Source organism: Mixophyes fleayi, chromosome 1, assembly GCF_038048845.1.
Source record: "Mixophyes fleayi isolate aMixFle1 chromosome 1, aMixFle1.hap1, whole genome shotgun sequence".
Classification (NCBI taxonomy): Eukaryota; Metazoa; Chordata; class Amphibia; order Anura; family Limnodynastidae; genus Mixophyes; species Mixophyes fleayi.
Window position 1 is genome coordinate 389,004,647 of NC_134402.1, and position 25,251 is coordinate 389,029,897.

Consider the following 25,251-nt stretch of genomic DNA (forward strand, 5'->3'; position numbering starts at 1 on the left):
CTCCAAGATGTTGGATCAACCTACCTGCCAAGTTCCTTCAAAAACTGTGTGCAAGTGTACCTCTAAAAGTTTATGTTGTTGTGAAGGCAAATATTGTTCGCACCAAATATTTATTTGATTTAGATTTCTCTTCCATTCATCCACTTTGCACTTTGTTAACTGACAAACATAAACTATTAATACTTCAATTTTTGAAAGCATTCTTACTTTGCAGTATTTTTTCCACAACTGCCTAAAAGGCTTGCGCAGTATTGCATACACATATATATATATATATATATATATATATATATATATATATATATATATATATATATATATATATAGATAGATAGATATACTAGTTGAAGTTTGAGTCATCAAGTTATTAAGTTAACAATGAGATGGATGTAAGTGTCAACATTTTAAAAATAATTAGCAGCTTAGAAGCTCTTCAAACACACCCATTAGGTGGCTGCCCAGTGTCATTTTTGTATTTATATTAAATATTATCCAAATCTATCCAGTGGAAGGCCCAGAACAGGCTCCCGGGGTAAAAGTTCTGTTCTTTGTACACCAACAGGTGACTGGGAGCTCAACCTCCTGGTATGTCTTCTGAGATCAAATGTTACCAGTCTGTGAAGTTTTCATCCAAATCCATCCACCCAGGCTTCCTGGGTCAAAGTTCTGCCCAGTCTACACCAATGGGAAGTCTGACTGAGACCCTAACCCTCTTAAAACCTGCCCAGGATACAACTGGATCACCTCGCGTGTTGTTTTCATCCTAATCGGTGTAGGGGTGTGGAAAATATTCACCTACAAACACACAAACTTTTTCTTTTATATATATATATATATATATATATATATATATATATATATATATATATATATATGCACATCACACTGTACATTACAATATTTACATCTTGAGAGCATTTTTAGAGCATTTTTAGAGCATTTAATTTCAATACACCATAGGCAACTAGATCCCTATTCACATCAAGTAGTTCTAATACACTGGATCCTGCTGCATGAAACTTAATGCAGGCCACCAAAAGGGTAAAGGACAAAATATGAATATTGATGTAAAATGAATAGATCTCAGTGTTGAACAAATTATGCACCAGTGTGCCCCTGCATTTATACCTTGAATGTATTGCCACTCAATGGCGACTTTGTCAGTCCACTAAGCCTTTGTTGTTGGTATACTCACATGGTTGTAACTGTTTTCAATAAGATTTGATTACTACATTTGATTTCTTTATTTTTAATCTTATTGGTTGTGTGGCCTAATGAGAGTATTCATGTTTCTTCTACTGGTTTTGCATTATGTGCTCCTGGCATCACTCCCATTAGTGATTCAGTTATCTATATTTTCAGCATGGCACTATAGGTGAAGCACAGTTTTATTTACTTGCATTTATTTATTTATTTAGTTATTTATTTAATCAACTGTGTACCTACTACATTCAGAGTCTCAACTCACAACACCAAACAGGGGACCATAGCCACCAACGGTGGTACTTGTTACCACGGCACTGTGAACCCAGACAAAATTTAAAACAAGCGGGTAATCACGATTTCTATAATTCCTAAACTACTGAAATGACTACTTACCAAATGTCAGACCTGCATCTTCTTCAGCTTTTCAAATCGCCATCCAGTGTGTAATCCGATTGGCCTAAACATGTACACTATGAAAGGACATGTTTTACTGTGGAGAGACTGAAAATGCCCGTTTTAAAGCGCCAATACCCGGACCCTACGCCTGTATTACATTATACAGGCATGGGGTCCGGGTATTGCTGCTTTAAAACCGGCGATTTGAAAAGCCAAAGAAAATGCAGCTCTGACATTTGGTAAGTTGTCATTTCAGTAGTGTAGGAATTATAGAAATCGTGATTCCCCGATCGTTTTAAATCTTGTCACGGTTCACAGTGATGGATTAACGTATTCCACCCGTCACCAAAGTGGTGAACTAGAATATTACTCTACTTGTAAATCCATAACGTCACTGGTAGGGCCTTCTTTATTATACTGAGGGGTACATATCATTCAAATTTATATGTTTATATCTATTTATCACAACATCCTGCTACAGATGGAAAGCGTATTCCACATTAGTGTAAGGGATTAACCACCCATTGTTTCCAGAACCCATTGTTGATAAACTAACCTCGATCTGTAGCAAGATGCTACATTAGTATTGCTGTCTATTTATTACAGAAACAGGAAAGTATTCATACTTAATATTCAATAACTTGCAAAATGGAGAATGCCATGGCAAATCCCATATATATTACAGACAAAAGACATCATGGATTTTAGTAGGGAGAAGAATGTTTTTGTTTTATTATATGGCACAATACAGTCATAGCAATACCTGACAAATCCAAAATGACAAATATAATGTAAATCATTAGAGAGTGATCTTTTATTATTTATTTGTAACACATAACAAATAATAATAATTATAAATGCAGCTGAAATTAAATAGCATTATAAGGGCACTGTAAATTATAGAGAATACACAATCTCTGTAGTGAAGATACAAGTATGTTTACCCCCCCCGAACAGTTATTTTACCTACAGTATATATATATATATATATATATATATATATATATATATATATATATACACATATATATATGGCAATATGAAATGTCTTAATCCAATTATTTATAAAATATATGTAAATTAATTGTTTCATTTAGTAGGCCTTCTGCCAGGATAGTTGCGAAAAAACAATGTGGTGAGAACTTCAACTCATTTATGAACTGTTTGTGAAATCTGTGTCTGACAAAAATGAGTGTAGTGTGTATGTTACATTCATGTAAGTGAGAAAATGATCATTAATGTGGAATTCCCTTTTTGACATTCTTCTAGATTGATGTTGATTTATTTAAATTGATAAAAAAAAAGTGCAAGCAGGAACATTATTTGGACATAAGGATTTAATTAATTCCAAACTCTGAAAACAACAGGTGAAGGGGTGGAGTTAGTACTCCATCGCATAGTTCAGTACATACTTGTCATATCCCATTATAGTTCTTGTGATACTTGTGATCTAGCTATGACAGTATATGTGGCAATGAGCAGAGGTGGCAGCTTGAGAATTCTTGCAGTTTTAGAGAGAGACACAGTTATTAAAGGCTGTGGAGGAGCCAAAATTATGTCTAAGCAAAGCTGCAGGTGCAAATATATATAATGATTATTTCAGTATTACTGTATTGTGCGGGGGTTTTGGTAGTCAAGAGAATCATCATATGGTGGTGTTACAGAGAAGAAGGTAAGTGTAGGTGGCCATATTAGTTTAAGGTGGGTCAAATGGAAGATCTGTTTAATACTGGTGGTGTTTGGGAACTAATATTTAAATGTGAGTCTGAGCTTTGGGAGATGGAGGGCTATTCATTAAATTAATACAATTTTTTTAATGTTGGGGATGTTTGCGTAAGGGTTATTTATTAAATGTGAATACTTTTCATTTAATGTCCTAACTAATTTCATGTATATAGGTCTAGTTATTAAAAGTGAATGTTAATAATTTTATGTTAGGACTAGTTGCAGGCAGGGAGGCCTGTTTATTAAACATGGGTTTAATGTTAGGGCTGGTTAACACAAGGGTGCCTAGCGTGTTCACTCATAGCAAGACTTTCCATTTTTTATGTACCTATCCTTTTTACAAAAAGGGATCCAACATCCCTGGATCCAGACAAATCGCTAATCAAGTTTACACACCAGCAGCAAGTAGTGAAAGCTTCAAAAGCAAGTTGGAGAGAACAGGACAGTCTGCCAGCTGTCCAGATCCTGGAGAGACAGTCCTGATTTTGTGTGTCTTTCCACCTCAGCCAGGACTTTATCTCCACTGCAAGGACAGTTGGGAAGCATGTCCTGTTTCACACTGCTCTGCTTGTGAAGGGCAAGCTTTGTGTACCTAACAATAGTGCACACATAATTTCCTGTGTATTTGAAGTGGAAGGGAAGGGGTTGGAGAGCGGGCTTGCACTGACTAAAATTATAGTCACGTGTTTGCAAGCTGCTCATGCCCACTTTTGTGGAAACCCCTCTAGAAATCTTTTTCTTGCCCTGCCATGCTTCTCATGCGGTTTGACACTGTGCTAGAAGAAAATAAGGATCACTCAGGTAAAATGACCAAAGCAGTGACTAGTCACATCTCTGTAGTGACACGCACGCACTTTTTTGTAGTTCCCTATCATTATATTCCCCTGGTGAGTATTTCTTACCCCAGTCAGACACTGAGCATATATACTTGTTACTCCTAATGTACAATTGCTTCAATTGTATGTGCAAATGGACACATCTGGAGATGCGGCTGACCAAACATATGCAAGTAAATGAGCTTTTTCTTGAACGTGTCATTTCCTGTGTATGATCGAGATGAAAATGTATCTACATAAAATACAAAATTCTACATAAGCTTCATTGTGTGTTTTCAGTCTACAGTAGTATTCAATATTGAGATATTTGGAGGAATTCAGGTGTAATTTTTGTATGTATCAGGTATGCTGACAGGTTTGGCCTTAGATTCCAGTCAATGGTATCTAAAATGACCAGTTCAAGTTTACCTTCCCACTTGGTAAGAAATCAGCTATGCAGTGTCATCTTGCCACCTCAAACCTAATTTTTCATTATGCAATAGGTGGCGCTTAACTTCATGTGTTAAACTCCAATTCTACTATAGTTTGAAGGCTTGTGAGCAAAACCCTCGTACCAATATGTCTATCTGTTAATATCCAGTCTTGTTTTATTATTGTGTTAGCCCCAATTGTAAAGTGCTGCTTGGTATGCTGACTTTATATAAATAAATGTTAATAATAATAATAATAATAATAATAATAATAATAATAATAACAATAATAACAATTACAATAACAATAATAATAATAATAATAAGAAGAAGAAGAAGAACAAGAAGAAGGAGAACAAGAAGAAAATATTATTATATTGTTGACATAAAAACTATAAGTAAAGCACTAGAATTCTTAAAACTGTGTTGTATACAAAAGGAAAAAAATAGTACAAAAATCTAAATAATGATTTATTGGTAAAACAAACAGTTTATCAGACAAAATTAATTAGAGCTTCTAGAGGTGTGTGGCTTAAACAGCACAGATAAAAAGTTACAAACTTTTAAAGAACTATTGATTCACTGCAACATAATTAGAGAGAGGGAATAATGGCAGTGTAAAAAAAAAACAGACAGCATAATTTCACTAAAGAATTCATTTAAAACAATTACACAGCTGACTCCAAAATATAGCCAGTAGTGAGACAAAGTCATACATACAATGAAGTGAGGCAGCCGCAGTGTGTGCTGACTGTCTAACTTCTTTGTTGTTTAACCTAGGTGTTGTGTGCAGTGGGAAGGTCTCCTCTCCTTCACTGGACACTCCAGCAGCCCTTTGTCTTCTGCGGTGTCCAGTAGAGTAGGAACAGAGTGTTTTACTTGACTACATGCCCTGTTGCTCCACAATACATGATGTCTGTGCAGAGAGGGTGATACAATAAGTGGGAGTCACCAGCTCTATCCACAGAGTTCCTCCCACATGGAGCAGTAGCAGTGTGAGCTGCTGTGAAGAAGACCAGAACCCTTCTCCACTGGACAATGCAGTAGATAGGAACATATGTGACATATGCTCTCCCCTTGTCACATATTCCGTCTCACCACCTTTTTGAGCATTTATGTTGCATATTCCCCAGTCATTCTCTTCTTGTCATATATACTGCCCCCTTTTTACATATGTGAGGATGGGAACATGTATGACAAGGAGAAAGCAGGGAAAATTATCCCCTTACCACATATGCCCCATCCTTGTACCTCTTGCAACAAATGACCCAACCCCCCCATGATTTTCCCCTTGTTATATGTGCTCCCTACTTATCCCTTGTCACATGTGCCTGCACCATTCTACACCTTGTCACGTATGCCCCCCCACAGCTACTTTTTCTCTCTTGAACCCTTGCTCTGCATTATAGTAACCACTGGTACTGGTTCCCAACTGTGGCCTCTGGTGTTATCAGACTACTTTGTTGGATTTGGTTTTCAGACATCTTTGTCAGGAATCCTATATTTAAATGCAGGACACAGAATCTATCTTTCACTTTACAACATGACAAGCAATGGCTGATGCATGTTCACTGACATCTAATCAGGTGATTGCTGATATCAACACAGTGGCCTAGTGGTTAGCACTTCTGCCTCACAGCGCTGGGGTCATGAGTTCAATTCCCGATCATGGCTTTACCTGTGTGGAGTTTGTATGTTCTCCCTGTGTTTGCGTGGGTTTCCTCCGGGTACTCCGGTTTCCTCCCACACTCCAAAAACATACTGGTAGGTTAATTGGCTGCTATCAAAATTGACCCTAGTCTCTCCCTCTCTGTCTGTCTGTCTGTCTGTCTGTGTGTGAGTGTGTGTCAATATTAGGGAATTTAGACTGTAAGCTCCAATGGGGCAGGGACTGATGTGAATGAGTTCTCTGTACAGCGCTGCGGAATTAGTGGCGCTATATAAATAGATGATGAGATGATGATGATATCAGGCAGGAGTTGAACAGGCAAACAGTTTTTAAACCTGCTTTGCTTGTCATTCCCTGCAAGAGTGTCAGCTTTGCTGTTCTGAGCTCCTGAAAATGCATCCTAATTATTAATTTACTCCTGATTGTTGACCTGGCTTTTTTCTGCTTTTGTGAGACTTGATCCTCACTTTGTATTGCACTGACAGATTGGTTTTGACCTTTAGCTATCATGACCATCCCCCTGTCTGCTGATTCTGTGTTTTGTTAACCGTCTCCTTCTGACCTCTACTAGTCTAAACACTCTGTCTTCTGTACTACTACCTTTATTGCTCCGCCCACACACTAAGGGCTAGTTCTGTGGACTGTATCCTAGTAACTGGATGCAGCCAAATTCATCCCACCTTGTGGCGGACTCTGGTGAATACAAGTAGGAACTCAACACGACTGCCATTTCTCTGTGTCAATCCAGCTAGTGTTGGGTTCATAACTCTGGTTCTGATAACAGTCTCCTTCTGCAGCATGCTACTATCAGGTAGCTCTGCTACTGTTACATACTGAGTAAATACTCATGCTTCCGCATTTCTACCATTCTTTGTTAAATTTAATCTAGCTGTCAGCAGTGCACTCATCAAAACCAGGGTTTCACCATTACAGAGGCATAGTGCCATGTCTCTGTGCTTCTGACACAACGTGGAAACGTAGTACCAGGTAGAACAGCCTCTTAAGTCTGTGCACTCAATTCGTACTCTCCTGAAGTGTGACCATTCTAGAAGTCTTTCTGCAGCATACATGCTACAATATGCATGACTTTTTTATGTGCTTGTTTTCCCTATTTATGCTTGAAGCACAAATGTTTTCCGCATCTAAATGAGCCTCAGCTATAAATAGTAAAAAGACAGAAAGAAAAGTTTTATTCTACCTAGAAATCCATATTTTTGAACATATTGCAGTTAGTAAAGACTCTTTCCACTTTTTATAAAAGATTAAAAAATCTACGAATCCCCCTTACCTAAACATCTCAACTGTGGTGGAGAAGCATGATGTAGTTGGGTCTCCACATTATAGGGCCCACCTCCTAGTCTTGTGTTTAAAGGTGTGAGGTCGTGGGGTAATTATTTTCCCTAGTCTTCAAACCTTCAAGCTTTCTCTGAAAACCCACCTCTTCAAATAAGCTTACAGTATTCCTCTACCACCCTCTTAATTTCCCTAGGTTACCCTATTACCACCCTCTACACAGCTAACACAAGACAGCAACCCTCTGACCAACATTGCTGTGTGACTGAGCATACAGCCCACTAAATACTTTATAACCTTTGCATTCTAGCTGGAAAAATATTCAATATGATGTAGCATTTACCCTTGTGTATCAAACCATTGTCCCATAGATTGGAAGCTTGCGAGCAGGGCCTTCTTACCTCTACATATGTATGTATTGTTTTATTACTGTTTGTTCCCAATTTTAAAGTGCTACGGAATCTGTTGGCACTATATTAATAAATTTGGATGATGATGAACTATTGGTCGGCTAAAGCAGTTGGATGATATTATGGGAGGTGAGTCTGACGTTGCTTTCTGCTCGTTCTGCTCTGCAATTCTGGTCTTTGATTGCGGATAACTAATATCATTAGTGGCCCCTCCAACAAAGCGAAAGGCAGGGTAACAGGGGAAGGAGTCCATTATTTAGGTAGGGGACGATAGGTAAATCATTCTCAAATCCAACTTGTAATAATGATAAACAGTAATTTAAAATATCATTACTGGGGGCTGCAATGTGCTGTGTTCTACTGAGGTAGTATATTGTTTTAATTTTTTAATGACAAATGTCCCATAATGATAAATGAAAATTATTGTTTGAATAAACATTTTCATATATTTATACCTTTAATATATTATAAAACTCTTCTTGAATAGTGAAAAACAGTTCTAGTTGTATTGTTCACAGGTTATTTCTCAGGCAATTAAGTATTTATTCTGTTCAACTACAATGTAGCATTGTAGAAAATGAAAGAGCTATAGAGAGACCAGGGGGTATATTTACTAAACTGCAGGTTTGAAAAAGTGGAGATGTTGTCTATAGCAACCAATCAGATTTTAGCTGTCATTTTGTAGATTGCACTAAATAAATGAAAGCTAGAATGCTATAGGCAACATCTCCACATTTTTAAACCTGTAGTGTTTCCATAAAAAAATGCTGAGACACAAGATGCCGAATAATAGTTTTCTATTTGAAATCAGTTGCCATGTATTTTAATGCAGTAAAAACATTTTTTGATCAATACTGGATCTGAACACTGCGTTTACAGTTCTTTTCTTAACTACATTGTGATTTTACAGTTGACAATTCAACCCATAGCTGACATCAAGTTGTATGAGTTAAAAAATCATCAACATCATCATCATTTATTTATATAGCGCCAATATATTCAGTAGCGCTTTACAATTGGGGACAAACATAGTAAACTAATAAACAAACTGTTGCAGCCAGCCAGACTGCAAATGTAAAAGTGACTCATAAGCTAAATGATTCTGTCACACAACAATGTTGGTCAAGGGGTAGTTGTCTTGTGTGAAATTGTGTAAGGGTGGTAATAGGGTAATGTAGTGAGGTTAAGAGGGTGGTTGAGGAATATTATAAGCTTGTCTGAAGAGTTGGGTTTTCAGAGAACGCTTGAAAGTTTGTAGACCACAGGAGAGTCTTATTGTGCGAGGTAGGGAATTCCATAGAGTGGGTGCAGCCCAAAAAAAGTCCTGTAACAGGGATTGGGAGGACGTAATGAGTGTGGATGAGAGACGCAGATCTTGTGCAGAACGGAGTTGCCGTGTTGGGAGATATTTTGAGACAAGAGAGGAGATGTATATGTCACGGTTCTTACGAGGAGACTCGGCAGATGTAGTGAAACCAAGAGATTCGAACAGTTTGGCACTACTCCAACAGGGCGCGGAGTCTAACGAGGAGACGGTGTTCACCAGGAACCGCCGCAAAGCGGTATGGGCTTAGCTGCGTCTACCTCGCAGGTCGTGGTCCCTACTAGAGCACTGTACAGAAGTCCCTGGGAAGACTACAGGCAGTAGTACCGTAGGAAGGATGGTCAATACAATAAGTAATGGCAATGAAGATAATGCAGATCGGTGTAACTCTGTAAACCACTATGTGGTTTAAAGTTCAGGAGAATGAGCATCAGCTCTAAAGACAAATGTAGAGGAGCTGTCTGGAGATGAGCGTCAGCTCTGCAGGGCAATATGTGGCGGAGAGTTCAGTAGAGTGAGCGTCAGCTCTGCAGACCACTATGTGGTGAAAGTTCCGGAGAATGAGCGTCAGCTCTGCAGACCACTATATGGCAGAGAGTTCAGTAGCGTGAGCGTCAGCTCTGCAGACCACTATGTGGTGAAAGTTCCGGAGAATGAGCGTCAGCTCTGCAGACCACTATGTGGCGGAGAGTTCAGTAGAGTGAGCGTCAGCTCTGCAGGCCACTATAAGGCGGAGAGTTCAGTAGAGTGAGCGTCAGCTCTGCAGACCACTATGTGGTGAAAGTTCCGGAGAATGAGCGTCAGCTCTGCAGACCACTATGTGGCGGAGAGTTCAGTAGAGTGAGCGTCAGCTCTGCAGGTCACTATAAGGCGGAGAGTTCAGTAGAGTGAGCGTCAGCTCTGCAGACCACTATGTGGTGAAAGTTCAGGAGAATGAGTGTCAGCTCTGAAGACAAATGTAGTGGAGATGTCCGAAGATGAGCGTCAGCTCTGCAGTCCAGAATGGAGGTAACTAGCAGGAAAGTAACAAGAAGCCACTTCTATCACCAGGAGGTAACACAAAGAACAGGCACTGAAGATAGAGAGGTGGTGCCTTTTAAACTTGCCGCCAGGGAGAAGGGCCAATCAGCAGTGAGCAGGGGAATTAGTGTAATCGCCGGGTCTGCGCATGCGCAGACCTGAATCCAAGATGGCGGCGCCCAGCGGGAAGCGGAGCGCCAATGACAGGTAAGTCTGCCGGGTGTCAGGTGCGCTGCCTGAACAATCGGCGCGTGATAGTACCCCCCCCTTTAAAGACGGGCACCGCACGTCTACTGCAAAGTTTTAAAGGAAACTTCTTGTGGAATTTATCCAGCAGGTAGGGAGCGAAGATGTCGGAGGCACGAACGCAAGAGCGCTCTTCGGGGCCAAAGTCCTTCCAATCAACCAGGTATTTCAGGCCGCCTTTACAATTTTTTGAGTCCGAGATTTGTTGGAGTTCGAAATCCTCCTCTTGATGGATTCCAGGAGTGGTGGAAGGAGCTACAGAAGTAAATCGATAAATCTTCAGAGGTTTTAATAAAGACACATGGAAAGAGTTAACAATGCGAAGAGATGCTGGTAATCGTAATTTAAAGCAGACTGGGTTAATGACTCCAGAGATGCTGTATGGGCCAATAAATCGCGGAGCCAATTTCATGCAGGGGACTCTGAGGCGTATATTCTTGGTGGAGAGCCACACTCTATCACCAACCTTGAAGGTGGGGAGAAATCTACGTTTTTTATCCGCGGCCAGTTTGTAGCGTGTAGAAGTTTTCTTAAGGCAAGACCTTACTTGTCTCCAAATGGTGAGGAATTTGTTATATAGAGAATTGGCTGCAGGCACCTGGGTGGGTGGGAGGGACTCAAATTCAGGAAGGGACGGATGATGTCCATAGACCACCAAGAAAGGAGATTTAGAAGAGGACTCGTGGAAGGCATTATTGTGGGCAAACTCCGCCCACGGTAGAAGATCAACCCAGTTGTCCTGGTTGGCAGAAGAGAACATTCTGAGGTAAGTCTCCAGATCCTGGTTCACCCTTTCGGTCTGTCCATTGGATTGAGGATGATATCCAGATGATAAACTCAGTTTGATACCCAATAATTTGCAGAGGGATCTCCAAAATTTTGAAACGAATTGGACACCTCGATCGGAAACTATGTTGAGTGGACAACCATGTAGGCGGAATATCTCCTTGACAAAGTGGAACGCCAGGACAGGAGACGATGGAAGACCCGGAAGTGCTGTGAAATGGGCCATTTTAGAAAATCGATCCACTACCAGCCATATGACAGTGCAATTTTTACTAGGTGGGATATCGGTAATAAAATCCATACTTATATGGGTCCATGCTTCACGAGGTATGGGCAATGCAAGTAGTAAGCCCGCAGGAGACTGATGTGTGGATTTATTCTGAGAACAAACGCTACAGGAGGAGACGAAGTCCTTAACGTCCATATGAAGAGTGGGCCACCAATAGTTCCTGGAGATTAATTCAATGGTTATGCGGGAACCGGTATGTCCAGCGAAGACAGTGGAGTGATAATGTTTCAGCAGCTTGTGGCGAAGACCAGGAGAGACAAAACTTTTCCCCGGTGGAGGTTTAGGGGATTTAAGCTGAGTTGCTAAAACTAGGCATTTAGGGTCTAGAATGGGGTGAACAGTATCTTCCTCCGTGCCTTTATGAGTAGGAAATGCATGAGAAAGAGCATCAGCTCTTTTATTCCTAATGCCAGGTTTGAAAGTAATGCGAAGTTCAAAGCGAGAAAAGAATAATGACCACCGTGCTTGTCTGGGGTTCAAGCACTGAGCGGTTTGGAGGTAGAGTTAGTTTTTGTGGTCCGTGAAGATAGTCACTAGATGCAGTGCTCCCTCGTGAAGATATCTTCATTCAGCTAGTGCTGCTTGGATTGCCAACAACTCTTTATCTCCTATGTTGTAATTCTTCTCAGCCGGGAGGAATTTTCTAGAGAAAAAGGCACACGGATGGAATTGGGCCAGAGGAGATTTCTGTGAGAGAACAGCCCTGATGCCCACATTGGAGGCGTCAATCTCTAGAAAGAACGGAGAGGATACATCCGGTTGTTGGAGAATAGGTGCAGAGACAAAAGCTTTTTTCAAGAAGTCAAAGGCCTCGACAGGAGCTGAAGACCACGATTTAGGGTTGGAACCCTTTCGAGTTAGAGCCACAATAGGTGCCACGATGGTGGAGTAGCCCTGGATGAAGCGCCTATAGTGGTTGGCGAATCCAAGGAATCGCTGAATAGGTTTCAGCCCAAGGGGAAGAGGCCATTCTAAAATTGCATTGACTTTGTCTGGGTCCATTTGTAGCCTGGATCCGGATATGATGTAACCCAGGTATGGCATCTGAGGGAGCTCGAAGACACACTTCTCCAGTTTGCAAAAGAGTTGATGGTGTCGTAATCTGGAAAGAACCTCCTTCACATGCCTACGGTGAGAGGTGATGTCAGGAGAGAACATCAAAATATCATCTAGATATACCACAACACAGAGGTACAGTAGATCTCTAAATATCTCATTGATAAAACTCTGAAAGATGGCGGGGGCGTTGCACAGACCAAAGGGCATTACAAGATATTCGTAATGTCCATCACGGGTATTAAAAGCCGTCTTCCATTCGTCTCCTGCTCTAATCCTGATGAGATTATATGCGCCCCGCAGATCTAGTTTGGTGAAGATCTTCGCTCCTTTGATACGATCAAACAGTTCGGTGATAAGCGAAATGGGGTATAGGTTTTTGACTGTAATGGCATTTAAACCACGGTAATCGATGCAAGGTCTTAACGATCCATCTTTTTTTTTAACAAAGAAAAACCCCGCTCCCGCCGGTGATGAGGAAGGTCTGATAAAGCCTCGGGATAGGTTTTCATTAACATATTCTGACATGGAAGAGGTCTTGGGTATGGAGAGAGGGTACACTCGACCCCGAGGAGGTATTTAACCCGGCTGCAGTTCGATAGGACAGTCCCATGAGCGATGGGGTGGCAAATGCTCTGAGCGAACTTTGTCAAATACGTCTAAAAAGGAGTGATATTGTTTGGGCAGAACGGAGACCTTGGTATTGGAGGAAGTGGAAATGGAGCCAAGGAGTTGGACTCGAGTCAAACATTTCAGGAGACAAGTAGGACCCCAGGACACAATCTGCGAGGTGTACCAGTCAAGTTGAGGGGAGTGCTGCTGGAGCCATGGTAGACCCAGGATGATGGGAGTAGTAGTAGATGGTAGCACGTGGAAGGTAATAACTTCACGATGTAAGGCTCCTATTTGGAGAACGATGGGTTCAGTCCGGGTTTTCACAGTACCATTGGCTTTACGGGAGCCGTCGATGGCCGTGATAGAGACAGGAATTTCCAGCGGTACAGTTGGTATAGAAACCTGCGAAATTAAAGAGAAAGAGATAAAATTTCCGGCTGCTCCAGAGTCCAACATAGCAGAAGTGTGAACGGGACCACACGGGCCGTGAAGGGTAATAGGAAAGGAGCAGATATTAGAAATTCCAAATGAGGGAGAGGTTTTAGAAAGCCCTAATCTGACCTCTCCGGAGCAGGTTAGGGTCTGGCATTTCCTGACCTCTTGGGGCAGACATTCAATAGATGATCCGGATCCGCACAATAAAGGCACAACTTATTCCTTAGTCTTCTATCACGTCCCTCTGGAGTTAATCGAGAGCGCCCAATTTGCATGGGTTCCTCCATTGTCATCGGATGAGTGAAGCAAGGCGCGAGTCTGGTGGAACTGCGCCAGGAGGAGTCCTTCTCTGAAGATCGTTCGCGGAAATGTAGATCCACGCGATTGCATAGCGAGATCATGGCATCTAAAGTAGTGGGGAGTTCTTGGGAGGCTAAAGCGTCCTTGATCTTTTCAGATAGGCCCTGCTAGAAAGTTGCTACCAAGGCATTGTTGTTCCAACGTAATTTTGATGACAAAGTTTGAAACTGAATAACATACTGAGCCACGGAGTGGGAACCTTGACGCAGGCGGAGAATGCTAGATGCTGCTGAGGTCACCCTTCCTGGTTCGTCAAAAATTCTGCGAAAAGCGGCAATGAAGGCAGCACTGTCGGCCAGGATTGGGTCATCAAGTTCCAAGAGAGGTGAGGTCCAGGCTAAGGCTTGACCAGAAAGTAAGGATATTAGGTATGCCACCTTAGAACGCTGGGTTGGGAAATTCTGTGGTTGAAGTTAAAATTGTATTGAACACTGGTTCAAGAAACCACGGCAGGTTGCAGGATCTCCATCGAATTTGTAAGGAGTTGGAATCCGAAGAGTCGAATTGGAAGCAGCTGCAGGAGCAGGTGCCGGCGGACTAGCCGCTTGAACCGGTGGAGATGCTTGCAGTGAGTCAAAGCGGGCCGCCAGACTTTGGAAGCCCTGTAATAGCTGTCGTTGGATCACAACTTGTTGCTCTACCCGGTTGAGCAAGTGCTGAAGCATGTCCTTAGCAGATGGTTCCACGTTAGATTCCGTCATGTTAATGACAATGTTTTATGGCCTGTTCTTATTGTCACGGTTCTTACGAGGAGACTCGGCAGATGTAGTGAAGCCAAGAGATTCGAACTGTTTGGCACTACTCCAACAGGGCGCGGAGTCTAACGAGGAGACGGTGTTCACCAGGAACCGCCGCAAAACAGTATAGGCTCAGCTGCGTCTACCTCGCAGGTCGCGGTCCCTACTAGAGCACTGTATGGAAGTCCCTGGGAAGACTACAGGCAGTAGTACCGTAGGAAGGATGGTCAATACAATAAGTAATGGAAATGAAGATAATGCAGATCGGTGTAACTCTGTAAACCACTATGTGGTGTAAAGTTCAGGAGAATGAGCGTCAGCTCTGAAGACAAATGTAGAGGAGCTGTCTGGAGATGAGCGTCAGCTCTGTAGGCCACTATGTGGCGGAGAGTTCAGTAGAGTGAGCGTCAGCTCTGTAGACCACTATGTGGTGAAGGTTCCGGAGAATGAGCGTCAGCTCTGCAGACCACTATGTGGCAGAGAGTTCAGTAGCGTGAGCGTCAGCTCTGCAGATCACTATGTGGTGAAAGTTCCGGAGAATGAGCGTCAGCTCTGCAGACCACTATGTGGCGGAGAGTTCAGTAGAGTGAGCGTCAGCTCTGCAGGCCACTATGTGGCGGAGAGTTCAGTAGAGTGAGCGTCAGCTCTGCAGACCACTATGTGGTGAAAGTTCAGGAGAATGAGCGTCAGCTCTGAAGACAAATGTAGTGGAGATGTCTGAAGATGAGCGTCAGCTCTGCAGTCCAGAATAGAGGTAACTAGCAGGAAAGTAACAGGAAGCCACTTCTATCACCAGGAGGTAACACAAAGAACAGGCACTGAAGATAGAGAGGAGGTGCCTTTTAAACTTGTTGCCAGGGAGAAGGGCCAATTAGCAGTGAGCAGGGGAATTAGTGTAATCGCCGGGTCTGCGCATGCGCAGACCTGAATCCAAGATGGCGGCGCCCAGCGGGAAGCGGAGCGCCGATGACAGGCAAGTCTGCCGGGTGTCAGGTGCACTGCCTGAACACCCGGCGCGTGATAGTATATTGGTGCAGCTTTGTTGATGGCCTTGTAGGTTAGCAAAAGTATTTTATATTGAATTCGGTAAAAAACAGGCAACCAGTGTAGAGACATACAGAGTGATTCAACAGAGGAATAACGATTTGCAAGGAAAATCAATCTTACCGCAGCGTGCAAAATAGATTGTAGGGGTTTGAGTCTGTTTTGGGGAAGACCAGTAAGGAGGGAATTGCAATAGTCAATGCAGGAGATGATAAGTGCATGAATTAAGGTTTTTGCAGTGTCTTGCGTGAGATATGTGCGAATTCTGGAAATGATTTTTAGATGTATGTAACATGATTTAGATATAGAGTCAATGTGGGGAACAAATGATAGGTGTGAGTCAAGGATTACACCTAGGCAGCGAGCTTGTGGGGTGGGATTTATGGTCATGTTATCAACAGAGATAGAAATGTCAGGTATGCTCTTGTTGGTGGGTGAGGATATTATTAACTCTGATTTATAAAGATTAAGTTTGAGTTGGCGAGAGGACATCCAAGATGAAATGGCAGAAAGACAGTCAGTTACACGGTACAACACAGATGTCGAGAGATCAGGAGAGGATAGATAAATTTGGGTATCATCCGCATAGAGATGATACTGAAATCCAAAGGAACTTATTAGATTTCCAAGAGAAGCAGTATAGATAGAGAACAGCAGAGGACCTAGCACTGAGCCTTGCGGTACTCCAACTGATAAAGGAAGCGGAGCAGAGTTGGACCCAGAGAAATTAACAGTGAAAGAGCGATTAGAAAGGTAGGATGAGAACCAGGATAGAACAGTAGAGGGGCACGGGAGATGAGAGATGGGACGGTAATTTGAGAGAGAGTTTGGGTCATTATCTTGTTTTTTTAGAATAGTAGTATTTACTACGTGCTTGTATAGTGATGGAAAGATGCCATTAGAGAGCGAGAGATTACAGATTTTAGTTAGAGGTGAAATGAGCACAAGAGACAGGGATCTACCCATTTGCGAGGAAATAGGATCAAGAGGACATGAGGTAGAGTAAGAAGATAAAAAGAGAGTAGAAATTTCCTCTTCATTTGTGGGGTAAAAGGAAGAGAGGATGTCAGATGGTAGTGGGAAGGAATTGAGCTGATTGCTTGTCAAGGAAGAGGATACCATTTCTAGTCTGATCTTATCAATCTTGTCCTTGAAGTAGGAAGCAAGATCCTGGGCACTGATAGTAGACGGAGGGTTTGGGGTGGGAAGATTGAGAAGAGATTTAAATGTGTTAAAAAGGTGTTTGGAGTTAGAAGCCTGAGCATAAATAAGAGATTGGAAGTATGTTTGTTTTGCAGTGTCCAGAGCATTTCAATAGGAGCGGTAGATAGAAGTATATGTGAAGAAGTCATTAGAGGTGCGAGATTGACGCCAGTAACGTTTTGCTTTACAGGAAAGTTTTTGAAGATTTTGCGTTGCTGTAGTGTGCCATGGCTGACATCGAAGTCGACGTGTAGTATGTAGTGTCGCTGGAGCCACTTGATCAAGGGCCATTGCTAAGGTTTGGTGAAAATGAGGCACACCCATCTCAGGGGAGGAGAATGTAGATATAGGGGAGAGAAGGTGTTGGATAGAGGTGGAAAATTGTTGAAGATTAATAGAATTAAGATTCTTGCGGGTATGACTTCACTATTTCCTTTGGTCAAGTAAGTATCCCAGTTATAGCGTGACACAATGACACAATTGGGGTGCTTCCTGTTGATTCTATGGATGGTACTTTAACTGGGTAGAAGAAGCAATATGATGTCATCCCAATTATTATTGAAATCATGTGTCAAGATAAGCCTCACCTGGGCATGCATGGTTTGTGGGTGTGAAAGGGTTAATCAAAGCAATAAATAAATAGAAATTGTAGCCAATCTTTTCTTTGGAACTCTTAACAGGCCAATAAAAAAGGGTTGATTGCTCTTCTGCCATAACAGAGCGTCTCTGAGCACATAAACACAGTGATTTGCTAGAACTATGTTGACTAATGTCATAGCTATTCAGCATGTGCTCACATGTATTATTAAAAATATACAAAGGAATGAAAAGGCTACTTAAAAATGACATTTTGTTGTAAAAATAAATAACAATAAATATTTGTTCAAGTTATTATTTTTTTCAGTTATAAAATTACATTTTAAACTACACATTTTATCAATTCCACTTATCAAAATCTCTTGTCAGCAAACTATCTGCAATTCAGTTTGCAAATCACATGGGGACCACTAAATCATCCAAAATCCCATTTTTTTTTAAATCATAGTGATTTATTTTGCCGCGCACTACCTGCATGTTCTACTATTCATTAAAGATTAAATTAACCTTTATTTGCTAACGGTGTATTGTTTGATTTATGTTGCTGTTGCAGCAAGTCAAAGCAATGTTGACACTCCAGATTATCCACATAATACCAAGTGCTATATATTAAATGGTAGGTTTATTACAAAAGTAGGAATGGTTATGAATTTTAATTATAATTGTATAGATGTTAAGTCAAAATAACAATTTTTAGCTACAAATGTTTGGAGAGTGTGGTAAGGTAGGGGAATCGAACAAAAAAGATCACAGCCAGGTGGTTATCCTGGCAAGAGGACACTACTGCCATTGGAGGTGTAAAAGAAATACAACATAATACAATGAGGGACATTTAATAAAATTGTTCTACGGGTAACAATGCAGAGAAGGTGGTATTGCCTACAGCAGTGTTTCCCAAACTCAGTCGTCAGGGACTCCTAACAGTACATGTTTTCCATATCTCCTTGCTGGAGCACAGGTGTATTCATTACAGACTGATACATTAAAATAAGCACCACCTATGGATCTGTTACAATGTATCAGTCAGTAATGATTACACTTGTGCTCCCGCAAGGAGATGTGGAAAACATGCACTGTTAGGGTTGTCTGAGGACTATGTTTGGGAAACACTGGCCTCCAGCAACCAATCAGATGTGTACTATCATTTTCTAATCTTAGTCTGATTGGATGCTACAACACCTTCTCTACACAAGTTTTCAGAAAAATTAAGTTTATAAATGGCTACTTCTGCTAATGATAAGTTAATATCATCAAATGATAAATTGCTCATTAATCTTTATTGAGAAATACCACAAAGATCACCCTCACTAAACCTCTACCAGCACTATATTTATATTTTTTCTTTTAAAATGTATCCCCATTTTACTTTAAAGATCATATTTAATTAAATTTAATTAAAACAGGAAATAAAGCAGAACTGCATTGTGGTCATAAGCTTGCACTTACCAACCTCCACAACTCTAGAACAGTTGGGATCAATGAAGCCAGCTGGGCACTCACATGTAAAGATTTCTTCGCTTAAACCAGACAAACAGATTCCTCCATTTTCACATGGGTTGGGTTCACATACATCTCCTGTCAATCAAAAATACAAAGTAGATCAATTATATAGTTAGAAGAACCTCAAACGGCGTAGGGGATGATGCAGAGTAGGTCGTACACCAGTTTGCGTGGTGTATCTTGCATGAAATTGCTCTGCACATGCTCAGAAAGCTGACACTTCACGCGAATGTACCTAGAAGAGTAACAGGGGCGTTTGTGGAGAACAGTAAAAGTGTTTTTATGCAAATGTGACTTATGCAGACCTGCAGAAACAAGCATATATGACTGTTAGTAGTCATAACTCTTGCACCTGTTATAGGGCAGATGCCAGCACTCGCCACAACCAGTGGCGGAACTACAAGTGGTGCAGCAGGTGCGGTGCACCAGGGCCCATGGAGACAATGGGGCCTGCTGAACGGCAGATGCAGAGGATCAGAACTAGCGAGCTGTGGGCCCCGGGTCCCTCTTTCCCACTTCCCTGCTTCACTGCACTGGGGTCCACCGCTGGCTTGTTTCATCTCTTCAACCAACTATGCATTAACCCCATAATCCACATGTCCTGCTGGATTTTTCTGAGCATGTTGACTTATGAGAACATATGAAAGGTATTTCCTTTATTGTTAATATACACTGGGAAGTGTCATTCCATTTTATATATTTACCACTATATTTAAGAAGTTGCTCCCTAGAAAATAAGTTTTTAGCTAGGTGTTAGGACACAGTCACAGCCCTTTAGACAAAAAATGTTTTAAGAAATGAAATGTATATTGTGATGGTTGCAGGCTAGGTGACAGTAAATTGCAACCTATTTATGTCTTGGAATTTGGGACCTATTCCAATAGGGTAGAAAAGGTGAGTGACCACACTCTTCTGAAGCTTAGTAGAGAGCTCAGACAGCTTAGTAAGGGGCTAAGGAAAAGGCTCAGTGAGGGGCTGAGGAGACTGCTAAACAAGAAGGTCAGTAAGACATCCCGTGTGAGGCTGTTGTGTGTCCTGCAGGGTCAGGGCCATAACTAGGGATGTGCGACAGGGGCGACCGCCCAGGGTGCAAAACACTGAAGGGGGAGCAATTTAGGAATATTTTAGGTTAATTTGGTTAAAATTGAGGGCTAGGGGGGCGGCATTTGTCTTTCTTGCCCCAGACGCTAGAGTTACGGCTCTGTGCAGGGTGCAGAAGAGTGAAACCACAGTGAGTAGGGTAAGTAAAAATATGAAAAATATGCATTTGTGTGAACAACAAAGAAAGGTTGTAAACAGCCTAGATGCCTACTGGTTAAAGAGGGAAGGGGAATGCGGTAGTGCTCTGAATGTGGTTAGGTGTTTATTATTTTAGTTAAGCCAGTGTTATTGAGCCAGACAGTTCCTGACAATCAAAACTAATTTGATTTACCTGATGTTTTGCACCTAAACACTAGTCACTGACTAGTAATATATGCAGGCAACATCTATTTTGTGTTAAATAGCAAAGGTTTGGGTCACATCCAAGTGAAAGGGTGTTTTTGTTTTTATACAAATGCCGGACAAGGCTTTTTTCACTCCTACCTCAAAACCGTAATGCACTATATACATGTGTATACATCTAAAGAGATAGATCTGCAGGCAGTGATTATAAGGGAATCTGTCATATCTAAAACATAACCAAAAAGAAGATGGTTTGCTAGGAATGAGCTGGAGGAGAGAGATTAGTAACTATAAAGAGTAAGTATTTCTGGAATACATTTCTAGCATGACACCTAGTTAATAATGCTGTCCTATTGAATCAGAAAAACAGCAGTTCATGGTGACAGGTGCACTTTTATTGCGGGTACAAATATTAATATAATCACCTCCTGGTCTGGCTCTTAACTATCAGATTGACAGAGTAATATCAGTAAGCTAGTAACATAGACGTATTGGAGATGTAAGGGTAGAATTAAGTCTGACAAGGAAATTTATATGCTGGCGAAAGCCTGAAAAATATAATGAGCCTACAACTAGATAAAGTTTTAATATGACTTCAGCCAAAGATGACTGATTTTCCTAGTCACTGGCAAACATGCATTCAACATAAGATATCTGCAACTATATGTAAGTTCATAGGTATGCAAAACTAAGGGTCCTATTGTCAGTACTCAGTTATCGGGGATTTAACAATGCCTATTTCAGCTCTTTGATCCAAATTTTAACATTATTTGGTTGAAAGTAGTGTCCCAAAAGTGATATCGTTTTCCAAAAAGCTGAGGTTTTTTTACTTGATAAATAAGCCAGTTCCACCAAAATATGGGGGTGGAGGATGAGAACAAAAGTCTAGGGGGTAAATTTATCAAGCTGCGGATTTGAAAATGTGGGGATGTTGCCTATAGCAACCAGTCCGATTATAGTTATCATTTATTTAGTACATTCTACAAAATAACAACTAGAATCTAATTGGTTGCTATGGGCAAGATCTCCACTTTTTAAGATCCGCAGTTTAGTAAATATACCCCTAAGTAACTTTGCAGAATTACTTATTAGGTCAGATACTATATTTTGCTATAATCCTGAGCCAACTTCCATTTTTCAGTATTTAAGGGCTACAAGGCTTTCATAAATAGGCCCCTCTATTAAAAATAAATGTGCTAAGTTGAATTGTTGAATCTAACACAAAAAATACAGAATGTCTATAAACTTAGCTGTTAGAAACATAAGTTTTAGAAATAACTCACTTTCATTTACAAGGATCAGTTGACTTGTTTAGTTGCTGCCAATCTAACAAGAAATGAACAGACATTTGTCATGTCTAGCATGTAGCATGGCACACACATACAGGCTGTATCAGCTGTTCAAAAAAATACAGCTATTTCTCTTGATAAGATAAGTTTTCAAATATTGTCATGCTTAATAGGCACTGCAGACCTGCAGGACCCATGTATATACTTGTTAGGCATATGGTTATTACCTATTACAGTTCAGGTGCAAATACTTGGTGATGACTTCTCGTATACCAGACGCATATGTTGCAGACGAAGAAACCGACGCACCTCGAGAAGTATATGGCTCTGCATAGGGGTGAAAATACACTATTGTTCTGTGCTCTTTTTTTAGAGTAATTTACTTTCCTTTTGTGACCAATTCAGCAGCTGCCCAATGGTGTCAATAGTCTGACACTTTAGGCAGTGATGCCTGGAGAATATGGGATGAGCAGAGCTATATAGACAAGATGGACAGTAATTCAATTATATGTAGAGAAATTACCCAAAAGGTTGGGTGTCAGGTATACAATTCACGGAGTGTGGGTTTACTGTTTTCAGGGATTTTTCATTCGCTATATCACAAACTATTCAAATATATATTTAAAGTCATGACTTTCCTGTAGCCTTTACACTGGAATTGCCCATCTAATTGCTCTCAAAACTCTGAAATTAAGCTGAAACAACAGAGCTGTATTTAATGTCATGACAACTATATGCAAAGATACTTCCTAGATCTCTTCAGGGATGATGTGATGAGCCTACAGTTATTATGTCAAGTTTTGCTTCATTGGAGTCTAGACAAAAATTAAACACTCCTTTCAAAACATCACATCTCACATCCATGGGGCCAAGGCTATGACATCCCAAAACAGACGAATAACCAGCCTATAAATGCCTATGGGCATAGAATATTTTTCTCGTATGCTCCTTACCCTTAGCACAAAACTCCTTTCAAACATCTTGTCATTTACAAATGTTCCATGCAAGTAAATTACTGTGGACAGGCAGTGTGATCATAGTATGTCCCTATGCACTGAGAAATGTTATTCTATTTACACAGCCTTGATGCTCTTTTGTTAGACAGGTAAACAATACAACAACAACTTGCAGACAAAATTGCTCTATGTCATGGTTTTGAAACAATCAAAAGGAAAAAAAGAATCCTGCGCTGGGCTGAACCAAGCTGAAATACACACAGTGCAGCTGCAAACAAGGGGGGTTAATTGACTTCACTTTGGCTTTCAGAAAGTCTAATTTCAAGAGACGAAACGTGTCAGCCTGTTTTGCCTTCTTGACATATAGCAGATTTGAGGACCCTCATCTATGGCAACTATACTGCTGGGAACTGATTATGTGAAGAACCGGTAGACTCAAACTCGGTTTCTGCCTGAGCAGAATAACTCAGTGCGCACCATATCACTGAGTACAGCTATAGCCGGAGAGCCACGGGAAGAGTAAAATACCAGGATGGTCGTAAGTGTTTACTGATTCATCCTTCTGTATGTATTACATCTGGACATAAGTAGGCTTGCTAATCCGGACAACGCTTAAGCTGGGTACACACTACAAAATTTTCCACCAACTTTTTATGCCGATCGATTTTACATCCGATCGATGGTTTTTGCTTTAGACGATAAAGAGAAGAGCGGCCGTCCCGTTAGCGACTTCTTACAGCCATGTTGTCGTGAGCAATCATTTTAATTTCGTACACACTGAAGCAACATTTGCGGGGCATGTAACGATATACCAAAGACATTAGCATAAAGGGGCAGAGCTATCACTATAGTTAACACCCAAAGCCGCATAAAAAGAGAAGGCAACACTGTCTCTTCATTCATTCCTATAAAATAGAAATTTATTACCATACATAAAATTTTGAAAAAACATTTAACTTGTAAAGTGCAATGCAAAAATTATTCCCTAATAATAAAATCCCTTTGTATGTAATGGACATGCTCCATTCTCTGCAGGCATCATCGCTGATTGGTCCACAGCAGAAGCGAACGCCCATGTCTGAGTGTATAAAATGATAGGAGCCTGTCTGGCGCCGAGGAGCGTGAGAATATGGCGAGTGAGGAGAAGGTGTCAGTGGCAGTTGCAAGTGAGGAGAAGGTGTCAGTGGTTGCTGTGAGTGTGGAGAAGGTGTCAGTGGCTATTGCGGGTGAGGAGAAGGTGTCAGTGGGGGTTGCAGCTATGGAGACAGCTATGAATCCCAACATATGAAAGAAGTCATACACAAAGGTATTTCAGTGAACATGTATAGACAACTAAATGCTTTGGGCACATACCTGTACTGTTATAATTAACCAAAATGGCGCCTGTTTTCCAGAATATATGGAGGTTAAGCCCGCTATTATTGCGATTGCACCACGCCCCCCAGGTCGAGGAAGTATCAGAGGATTGTCGGGGATCGGTCGGAAATCTATACACATTACACAACGGAAAGGAGATTGGAACGAAAATATTGAACGGTACGACCAACCAAATGACGTGACAATCGTCCATTTGGGCAGACTTTCGACCATCGTGTCACTACACACACTGACCCGACTTTCGAACGAGCGGTCGTATGTCGGCTGGTTGAACCGATTATTGGACAAAAACCCTGTAGTGTGTACCCAGCTTCACTTATACATTTGCTGCTGATTCCATTTGGAGGATTATTCAATTCAGAGGAGATAAGTGGAGGTGGGAGAGAACTCCCCTATATCAATTAACACTTATTTCTTATTACCTAGTATCTTTGAGGGTCCCATCTGTCTAATAAAATATATAAGGCGATCTTCACTGACCTATTCATAGCAATATAACTCCTCCTAATTTGAGGCATTTAATTATTTGATATTCATTGTCTGGTATCATATGATTTTTTTACAGAGATTTATTTTATTTTGATGAATTATTAAAATTAATTTTATTATACTTCTGGAGTTATCATCGTATGCATCCTGCCTTGTTTTTTTTTTTTTTTATAAAGGCTAGTACTTAATTTAATATAATATACATATAATTTTTAGATTTATATCTTTTACACTTTTAAACTACACTCTAGCGCTGCTATTTTGTCTATGTCATGGTTATCTACTTTCCCAAGAATGTCCATGACACTCACAAAACACTGAGAGACTTCCTGGACTCCTGAGAAGTTAGGCTATCTCCTGCACCCCTGCTCTGCCTATCAAACTTGCACATGCACGTGTGTGGACATACTAGTACAGGTGCACTAGTCAGTATGTGCGTACATCAAGGAATAGCAAGAAGAATGATGATCCTTGTGACCCAAGTGAGTTAGCACAAGGGTTGTATGACCAGTAAGTCATTTTCATTGTTTTTCAATATAT

The 25,251-nt window shown here is 40.9% G+C and overlaps 1 protein-coding gene across 5 annotated transcripts in view; it reads right to left on the minus strand.

Moving 5' to 3' along the window:
* EDIL3 (EGF like repeats and discoidin domains 3) overlaps positions 1–25,251 on the minus strand; it is a 557,778-nt gene that overhangs the window by 435,499 nt on the left and 97,028 nt on the right. For 2 of the 5 annotated variants that reach the window (XM_075180505.1, XM_075180499.1), the window contains exon 2: positions 19,158–19,232. The exons of 1 other annotated variant lie outside the window; for it this stretch is intronic. In XM_075180505.1, coding sequence (XP_075036606.1) covers positions 19,158–19,232 — 75 coding nt within the window. Of the gene's footprint in view, positions 1–19,103; positions 19,233–25,251 lie in introns of all 5 variants that reach the window. 2 more of the 5 variants (XM_075180492.1, XM_075180484.1) reach the window with 1 other exon arrangement.